At 44.6% G+C, this 10,197-nt stretch overlaps 1 protein-coding gene across 1 annotated transcript; it reads right to left on the bottom strand.

The window, feature by feature from the left end:
• Window positions 1–597: 597 nt before the first annotated feature.
• Window positions 598–8,227, bottom strand: pacsin1b (protein kinase C and casein kinase substrate in neurons 1b; the record flags this gene model as incomplete). Its single annotated transcript, XM_080460635.1, has 9 exons — window positions 598–707; window positions 1,648–1,844; window positions 2,030–2,151; window positions 2,723–2,843; window positions 2,928–3,103; window positions 4,033–4,188; window positions 4,725–4,960; window positions 5,551–5,707; window positions 8,168–8,227. 9 exons carry the CDS (start codon window positions 8,225–8,227, stop codon window positions 598–600), a joined length of 1,335 nt encoding a protein of 444 aa, XP_080316761.1.
• Between the last annotated feature and the right edge of the window lie 1,970 nt (window positions 8,228–10,197).

The following is a 10,197-nucleotide window of genomic DNA, read 5'->3' as shown; positions in this document are numbered from 1 at the left end:
CAAGACCGGCTGAGGTGATTCTTCAAATCAACATGCTGAGATAAGCTAATTACCTACCGAGTGTATTGTGGATCTAAAAATCAGAGTGATAGAAATACTTGCATTCCAACTCTCAAAAAGATCATATGTGCATTTCCCAAATCGTCAAAACACTCCCTTTAGATTAAACATGTAAATACCAAGACAGAAGAACACTGTATTCGTTGAGGAACAAAAAAACTGTACAAGCATCCAGACTGTAAAAAAGAGGGAAAAAAAAAGAAAAAGAAAAAGGTTAAAATATATACATGAAATGCACAATGCATAGCTCGTTCTCGCTATGGGGGCACGGCGGACGACACCGTATCATGATGAGGGAACATACTTTATGGCATGTTAGCATCACGGCTGAGATCAAACACAGCGACACACAAAAGAGGCGAAAACGTGTTGCTTCAGTTCTGCAGTATCTGGAAGTGACGTGGTCCTGGTCTGGGTAAAGTCTGAAGACGGCTCACGGTGGGGGGGGGGAGCTTTGCTTTGAAGTCTCTGGCAATGTGCAGGTATGAGCGGACGATTCAGTTGGGTTCTGACCTCCCGAGAGGCTCCTGTCCCCGGTTAGACGGGCTCCACGTAGTTGGCTGGATAGAGGCCCAGCTGGCCGCTATCGAGGCGACCTTTACACCAGCCCTGCTCGTCCTCGTCCTCCAGCTTCGTCAGCTCGTCACCTTTAAGGAAGAAAATCAACAAACAGAGGAAATGAGGTTGGAACGGCAATACTTGGAAATCTTGTGATGCTTTTCCACGAGTACCGACTCCGTTACCTTTCCGTTACAATACAGTACGAGCGATTTCCCCGTCACGCACAAGTAATCACCCCGATATGATGCGGAGCGAACGAGCATTGGAGATGAGCTCAAATAATAAATCAAATAGTATATATTTTTTTATATTTATTAATAATATTAAAAAATGGTAGATTGTTACGATTGTGCTTCACTGTCCGACGTTTCGGTTTCACTGGTGGCCCTGTTAACTGGTGACTTCTGCCACCAGCTGGTGTTAAAATAAGACAAACAATCTGTACAATACTTTACACTTTAATGGAAAAGGGGTTAAACTGCGTTTACGAGGACAGCTCCAGATTCTGGTCGGGACTTTTAACATTTGCTGTGAAAAGGGGACGCTCGAGGAAGCCGGTCACCAGTTAACAGGGGAACCGGTTAATCCCAAACACCGGTGGTATCCGTGGCTCGGAGAACTCCGGATACTCGGTCACGCTCCCTCTGAACCCTCCGGTCGGCCACCAGACAAAGAGACGTCTGCACATGGCCATTGCTCCATGAGGATTATTTCTATCTGTGAGCGTTCCTGTTCTGATCGGGGTTTAAAAAAAGAAATGGCGGGGTGAATGAGCCGCCTTCTGACTCATCTGTGTCGTGACGCTCCGGCCAATCGGCCACCTGCCGTCTGCTGACGTCACGTTGTCTCCTCGCCTCAGTTTGCTTAGAAACCTCGGAGGCGCAGGTACCACGAAAGTACCCGGTAACCAGGTACTAACGCGCGACGGAAACGCGTCAAAAGCGAGTCGAGGCGAGTCGAGTGGGTCTGGGTCGGGACGAGTGGAGAAGCGTCATTAGTATAAAGACGACTACCTCACTCACTCACCCGCTCTGAAGGTGAGCTCGTCCTGCTCTTGGCCGTCGTAGTCGTACAGCGCTTTCACTCGCACGCCTTTGCCCACCTCTTCGTCGAACGGGTTGGACCCTCCGTTGGTGTCGTTGCCCGAGTTCGGGGCCGTCTGGTCCTCGTCTGACCACTCGGTGGAGGCCGTGTACGCCTGGTTCTTCTCGTAGCTGCTCACGCTGAAACCACCACATTTCAGAAAGACGGTAACTATCGACCTTCCGACCCGTTCCACTGCAGCTGTTACCGTTAAAGGTGTTGTTAGCGCTTTTAAGAAAGGAGAAACGCCCGACGGCACGAGGAGCACGAAATGCTAAACAGTGAGTTTTTGTTGTTGTGAAGAAGTGAAGTGAGGAAATCCCACCTTCCCCGGTCTCCTTGAGCGTGGTCCACGGCGGAGGTGACATGAGTCAGCATGACGCCGTCAGTCCCTCTCCTCGACTTTTCCTTCTTTGAGATGTGGTGTGAGAGATCTGGGTTGTACTCCTGTGGAGATGTCAAAAAGGTAATGGATCAGACGCTGCTTTTAATTTGGATGAACTCCATTCGTCAGGGCTGGAATCAATCAAGACTTCCGCATGACTTCCTGCCAAAAATCCAATATGAAAGATATATTTGGAGAAATCTTGCTATTTGAAACCTTCCTATATATTAAAGTTAAAAGTACATAACATTGCATGATTTTTTTTTTTTACATTGTCCCCTAAGGCTTAAAAACAGGGAGATTTTTTTATTGTCTGCAAGAAAATCTATAAGTAAAAATCAGGTCTTGAGATCATCTGTTATGTTTTGTCCAGGTTTCATGATTATTTACGGCTATAAATATGTGTGTAGTTTCAGTGATTCTAGTTTGAGGAAGTCTGGTCTGGATCGTTTTCTTTCTCTGTTGAATTGTTCGGTGACGTTCAGTCTTTTCTTGACGTTTGTGATGAAAACGATCTCAATCCCATTTACCTTCATGACACCAAAGCAAACCCCAACATATTCCCGCGGGGCTCGGGCGAGCGGCTTCCTAAACAATGCAACGGGTACATTTAGCCGTCTTTTCCTGTTGTACCTCAAACTGCGGCCAGTTCATATGCATGCCGGGGCCGTGGACGTTGTTGAACCATTTCAGATCTTCTTGTGCACTGGACGACGTGACGGCGTGTTCAAGTTCCCGGTACACTGCGGCATAACTGTGGACAGACAGTGAGGGTTCAGCCGGTGGTCGGCGAGCGTCTCGCCTCGTGAAGGGGGGCTTCGAAAAGAAGCCGTCAAACCTTTGGTCCTCGGTGAGGTTGAGGTGGCGTTTGACGTCCAGCAGCACCTCCCTGAGAAAGTTGAGCCTCTTCTCCTCGAACTGCTGGCACTGGTCGAACACCTGCTCCATGTTCTCCATGTAGTGCGGGGTGGACTTGCTCAGCTCGTCCAGGGACTTCTCGTACTTCTCCTTGGCCTGCGATCAAACGCACACAAGAACACACACTCTCAGAGGATCACCTCAGGACATGTCAGCTATTTCCTGTCGAGAGGAGAAAAGACCAAAATCCAGAAAGTGTTTTGTCAAAATCCCCTCCCATCACTACATTTCCCCGCCTTCTGCCTACCGTTTCTTTTGTCTCTCGACTAAAATGACTCTTACTTATAATTATGCATCACCGTCGATGCAAGATCCTGTTGTTCTTTGTTTTCTCTGTATTTCCAGCCTCATAGCGTTGTTATTGTTAAAATGTGTTCAAAAACACACATCCAACACACATTCCCTTTTTTAATGGGACAATGTGCAGATTTAAAAAGGAGGCAAACATTCAAAATGTATAAAGATATTTTTTATAGCTTGTGATGATGAAAGACACGTCATAATAATATAACTAATTTTCAATTTCATAGTTTGAGCTTATTCCATGTGAAAAGTAGGTGCTATGTAACCGAGATAGACCATTCATTCATTCATTCATTCATTCATTCATTCATTCTATGTAATTAAAGAAACGAGCACTTTGCACAGGTCAATCATGCTAAAAAATAATAAAAAAAAAAAAAAGTAGGTTTTCCAAACACTTTAATGCATCTAAAACTACTCGGGGCTATTTAGCAGCTCAAATCCAACGTTAGATGAAAAACTGCATTCTTGTCCAAAGACTCCAGCAATCTGCCTCGTCCCCTCTTATACTTAAAAGCTGCAGCAACCCGCATAGAGAGAGGACACGCTGCATGCTGGGAAACAAAACTGTCCCAACTTTTTAGTGATACGTTACCAACACTAGATCCAAAATGAGCTAATTTTGTTTCATACCTGCACTGTGAGACAGTTTGAGCCAACGACATTTTCAAAAACGTTTTGAAGCATCACTACGACGCCACAGGCTTCCTGGATGGTCTCACCCTCTGTGAGTCCTGTTTGCACTTGTCCAGCTTCTCGTGGAGTTTCTTCTGTTGGTCGGCTGCCACGGAGGCCTCTCCTTTAATGTTGGCCTCTCTGGCGGCCGCCAGCTTCTCCTCTTTGCAAGCCATGTGGTAGGACTTCTTGGCGGCCTCCAGCTGAAGGGGAAAAAAAACACAAACGCGTCAAACAAGCTTCGAGGTGGACCGGACATCGACTAGTCCGAGTACAAAATGTCCCGCCTCAACTGAGTAAATGGATATCTTTTCAAAAGAAAATCACTCAAAGAGAAAATTCAACAAAGTCAAGCCTTATATTGTTCTGGTTTATTGGAGAAAACAATATTCAACTGTCAAAATACGCTAAAGTTCTACCAATCGGCCATTCAATGAGTGTCTATTTTACTGTCAAAAAGAAGATTACAGTCTATAATATAGAGTCAAATCTACATATGACCATCAAAAGATATCAATAGTTTATTTTCCTGCTGTATAATTATTTTGCTGGTCATATATTACAGTTTAATGTCATCTTAGCTAAACAACACTGATATTTAAATTTAGTTTTATAAAATATAGTTGTGTTTTCCAACACCAGCATTGACAAATCAAAGTGAGATAGTACAGTACAATCTGCCTTTTACTCCAACGATGGAGATTTAAACCCCCCGACGGTTCCAGCCACACACTCTCACCTCTTTCAGCTTCTTGGCCCAGGGTTTCTGGGCCTTCTTGAAGCCTTCCTCCGCCTCTTTGGTTTCCTTGAATCCCCCCATCATCTGTTTGTGGTACGAGTCTTTCTGCCAGTTCTTCACCGTCTCAAAATCGTTGTTGATCAGGAGGTTCTTCACGTCATGGTGGAGCTCGCTCACCTTCTCGGCCTCCGTCATCAGCGCGATCCAGGCTCGCTCCACGGTGCCATACTGAGGCCCTGGAGTCAAGATGTGAGACGGGTCACTTTTAAAGATATGGATTTTCATCAATGGAAACGTGGAGGCAAAGGTATTTTCTGTCTGTGGTGTGAGTCATGAGATCGAACGTGTCGCCATGGAGAGGTGCGAAACAAATATGTCAGAAGGACAAACACCTTGTAATGTATGAAATGGCTTTAACTTGGGATTGCATGAAAAATGCTCACATATAGAGAAAGGCTGATAATAGATCTATAGAGAACCAACATGAGTATGTACGCATGCAACTGCTGGAAGTAGAGCTGTTTCAAAGGCAGAAAAAAAGCTGTCAAGGTAATTTTACGCTGTAAAAGATTAACCTATTCACACACCGTCTCTGGTAAAGGCTGTCGCAAAAAGGTGCTTACCCACTGCTGGGAGCAAATCTGGATTAAATAAGGAAACTTCATTACATAGACAGATGGAGACGGGGATTGAACAGCCGGGTCTAATCCACAACCACCACTTTTAAATGCTTTTGGTTGTTTACTACTGTCTACATCCCTGGTGTTTTTGGCATGATGAAAGAATATGTAGAAAAAAAAAAAAAAATAATAAGTGTGAACCACACCTTTGTCTATCAGCTGCCTCCATCGTTTGGACCACTCGGTCAGCTGCTGCGCGTACGCTTTCTCAATTTTGGCACGCTCCTGGATGCAGTTCATCATGTCATTGCACAGCCGATGACCGTCGTCAATCCTCTTCACCGTGCGTTTGTAGTTTCCAACCTGACGTAGAAACGGAAATACGGTGGGATTAAGTATAACTAGTTGGGGATTCATGCATTCAGTCACTGGTTTTTATAGGATTCCTTTTGTTAGGGAATAACAGTTTATTGCTTTCAGGAGAACAAAGTTTAACTTCACAACTTTCTACCCTATTTAACGGTACTTTTTGCGTCCTTGAACTATATATTTGCAAGAGTTGACACATTTTTAAGATACATACAAAGACAGTTCATCAAAAATGACAACAGAAGTCTTTCATTGTTGAATTGAACATTTTTTTATTACAAATAACAGTAATGTCTTTGAAGGAGGTGTATTGCATTTATATTTATATTTAAATAACAGAAGGTCTCTTTCTTTTTGTTTAATGATATAGGTTTCTGTGGGAAAAAACTACTTTTAGTTAGATGGCAATGGCTCAAGTGGGTGGATAAATCCTGTTTTTCCTCCCAAGATTAAAGAAAAAAAGAGCCATATTTTCTTATATGATTACAATGTGCTTCTTCATAAATCCTTTCTGTTTAAATGACTTCACGTAAATCTCATTCTGATTGTAATCACAGGCAACGGACGATTTTGTGTTACATCACTGGAACATTAAAACTGGTGTTGATTATGTGAGCTGCTGAGCCTCGACTCCCCTCGCAGCCTGCAGGTGGGGGGGGGGGGGGGTTAAAGGGAACAGCAGGGAGGAGGTGACTGCTAGTAGAGTTATGCAATGAAAGCAGGGGGTGCGTTAATGTCATATAATTTACAACTCTCCTCTGACACCGGAGCGGCAGCCTCCCAGGAAGTTGATAGCTTTGCCCGAAGCCAGGGATAGAGAGAGAGAGAGAGAGAGAGAGAGAGAGAGAGAGAGAGAGAGGCTAAAACTCCCAACTTACTGCATTAATTTCAGTCCATGAAGACAAACAAAGAGCAGGATCTTTGCTGAGCGTCTGATAGATGTTTACCCAGAACTCACCCTGAAATTCAAACTCAACAAACCTCATACTTGGACCGAATGAGCGCAACTGTGCGACAAATGACCGTGTTCCACACGAGGCCCGAGCCTCGGCGGCAGAAAGCCGAGTCAGCGATCGGCGGGCAGCACTGCAGCAGCTCCACTACCAACTGTGACGAAGTGAGCGCGAGCTGCAAGCAAACAGCTTCTGCTGCCCCATTCCTGAACACACGGGGATGCCAGGGATGCTCAGGCCGCCTCTGAGAGGAAATCGATTATAAGCTACGAATGTATGAAGTGACACCAGCTCTCCTCCGTCTAAAGTGCCTGCTGAGCACACTCATCGCTCCCAGTGCTGCACAGGATAAAGCAACATGACAGCCTGTACTCTTTGCAGCCTGAGGTGAGCTGAATGTTTTCCGGCCTCGACACTCAAAGAGTTAGAAGCTCTCATATATAATGAATGGGCTTCTGGGAACTTGTTGCTCAAATTACTGCGAGCGGTTTGCGCTCTGAGAGCGTTGATGGTGGTGTGATCTGGTGGGTAGAACCCGAGCGCAGCATCCTGTTATCTCAGGGAAAGAAAGACACGGCTAATGGATTCTTTAACAGTCCAACAATAAAACTACACGCATTTCAGCTGTAATAATGTGTTGTGTGAGATCTTTAAAAGAGGTCACGCAGACAGTTTGGACACGTGAGCCCTTACAGGAGGGATGTTTAATGCACAGATGTCATTCACTTTGCCACCCTGTGTGTAGAAGAGTGTTTGCCATGGCTCACCTTTCCTCAAGAAGGTGCAATAGCATGAGGTAACATGACTATTCCTGCCGATGAGTCATCTGATGCAACCATTAAGCATTTGATCTCAGGTCGTGCCACTCCCACCTGCTCTGCAGTCATCTGTAGTAAAAAGTGCCTATCGCCAGTCATCTGATTGAAACTGTTTAGGTGTTGCCCCTTGGAACCTTGAACTTCCTGTGTTCACCTTTTGCCTGTTATTGTTTTTCCTCTTATGGTGACATGGAGTTGTTCCTGCTGTTTTCAAGTACTCAGACTGCAACTTAGACTTTAAATGAAATGTACAATCGTACAGAGAGAAGCGGTATCATATAGTTGCTGAATGTCTGCATAGACATGAACAAGAGACCCCAATTAAGCTCTCAACATCTCCAGTTAAAAAGCATGTAAGGGAATACAAACCACATGAGCTGGAAAAAAAAGAGATCGAAGAAGAGCCAGAGAAGCACTGCAGTGCCACTAGTTTTTAAAAGCCGAATCCTCAAAAATAAAAACAGCATTTATTTGGTGCTAAATTAAAACATGGCACTTTGAACTGCTCTGTGGCCTAACTCTGCAGAGCGAGCAGCAGCAACCCTGTTCTCGGTGAGAAACGTGTGTCGATGTGCAGCTGATTAATGAGGCCCCCTCGTCGCCCTCGTCACCTCAGGTTCACTGAGAGTTCATCAACTTTGCTGCTGGGTTTAATATGTCAAACCCCGCTCCGGCCGCCTCACCTCCCAGAAGCTGTCTGTGCTCTCCTCCTGGAAGGCGGACTCGTCGTAGGCTCCAGACATGGTCCCAGAGTTTGGCGGGGCGGCTTCAGGCGGTGGTGGTCTGCGGCAGAATGACGTTCCTCATGCACTGGAAGAGAAGACGGACACGCAGGAACGTTAACGCAGAGTGAGAGCTGCGTTGGTCAGTGATCAGCTCTTAGAAAACCTATACAACTGTATATTGTGCTGTGAGGACATCCGGATGCAAAACAATGCTGAAGGTGTCAGCATGAGCCCATCACTGCAGCATATGTGATTACAAGAGTGTAATCCTAATTCATTCATTAATGAAATATAACACATATTTGATTAGATATGACTAGAAACCATAAACCACTCCGAATTAATGCAGTAAAACTTAATTTTTGCAAAAACAAGATCATGTAAATTACACTTTTACCATTTCATGTACACATGAGCAATGTTATGCCTTTAAATGGTTCCTTTTGTCTGTATAGTCGGAGTGAATACCAAAAAGAAGATCAAAAATACATTTTTAAGAAATAAAAAAATGTATCTGCTGTTTAGAATATTAGTATAAATCGGTACTAAAACTGAAATGTTTCACTGTCACAGAGACAAATTGTAAATTGGTTGGAAGGAAGCAACGACATAAAATGCAAAAATCAAATGGCTGACACAACCACAAAAATCCTTCCACTCTGAGACACTGATACGTGTAATAAGGTAAAACCCGTGAGAGCAAAGTCCAAACTGAAGGCGCAATGATAGGTTGATGGTTGTTGGTGGATATAAAAAGTTGCACAAGGCGTTCCATGGTGATTATGAGGTGAGCTCCAACAGCCCCCGGCTGTCTGCCCCGCTGCTCCGCCGAGATGACTCTGTTAATAGATGTAATGACCATCTATTATTTTTCAGCAGCACTGACTCAGTCAGCCGTTGTCAGAGCTCTGTCACCTAATTGCAGAGTAATCTTTTGCTCAGTCTGGGCGGCTAAATGTCACCCAAGGCCTGAGAGGAACAGCTGCTGCAGAAATCAATAGCTGTGACATGATTATTAAAATGAAACAGGAGCTGAGGGCAGCGTGAAACGATATCCATCCGTCTATCCATTCATCAGGGCTGTGAGGTATTCAACCACAAAGCCAGGGCTGCGGCAGCCTCACACCCACAACTTCAGCTTCAGCTCACAGACGTACACATTTTTTAAAACACACATTAAGCCTGGAACATGCTGCAGGATTTTTCAAATCTTCACAGATTAAGATCCACACACTCGATGATCACAAAAGCCAGATCGGGCCAGATCTTCCTCTTCTGATCGGATAGGCTGTGGTGTGAACGACAGAGCTCAACACACACTAACCGATCCTTCAGCAGAGTATCAGGCTCTGCACCATAGACTTCTATAAAACTATATACACAGGTCTATGTTCTTCACGCTCAATATTCCAAATCTCAGGTAGTCAAATGTGACTTCAGTGAAAAACAAGGCCGATGTAACCACTTGGGATTTTCTTTTATCGAGGTAACTTCAGGATTAACTCTGGGATTTCCGTACTGCGAAGCAAATTCACTTCCTACTGGAATAAATCCCCCCGGTACTGAAAGCGCCGTCTACTGACCAATCAGAGCTCTTGGAAAATTGACCTGCCTATTTTTACAATATCCTGATTGGGGCACGGATTGTCCCGCCCACTTGGAATACTAGAGCGCCGCGGAGTGGAGATGGAGTGTTCAGGGCGATCTTTATGACGCAATAAAACAAATCCTCGTCGTTCAGGCTTTTGAGGGATGTTTTTGTTCTTGTTCTTGACTTATTCCCACGTCTGTTTAATTCCACGAGGGTTTATCTGTAATCATGAGGTTAATAATAATGGTCTGACAGAACTGCCGAAACATGAATTTATGGAGCGCACATCTACTCTGTTTTCCTGTAGTGTGTGCCGGCCTTTAGACAGTCCCTGTTTTTGTTATGTAGTTTACAATATATATATATTCAATACATTCTAAAAAGATGTTCATGCAGG

This window comes from Lipophrys pholis, assembly GCF_963383615.2.
Source record: "Lipophrys pholis genome assembly, chromosome: 4".
NCBI classification, from domain to species: Eukaryota; Metazoa; Chordata; class Actinopteri; order Blenniiformes; family Blenniidae; genus Lipophrys; species Lipophrys pholis.
This window is presented reverse-complemented; position numbering and strand designations above follow the sequence as displayed.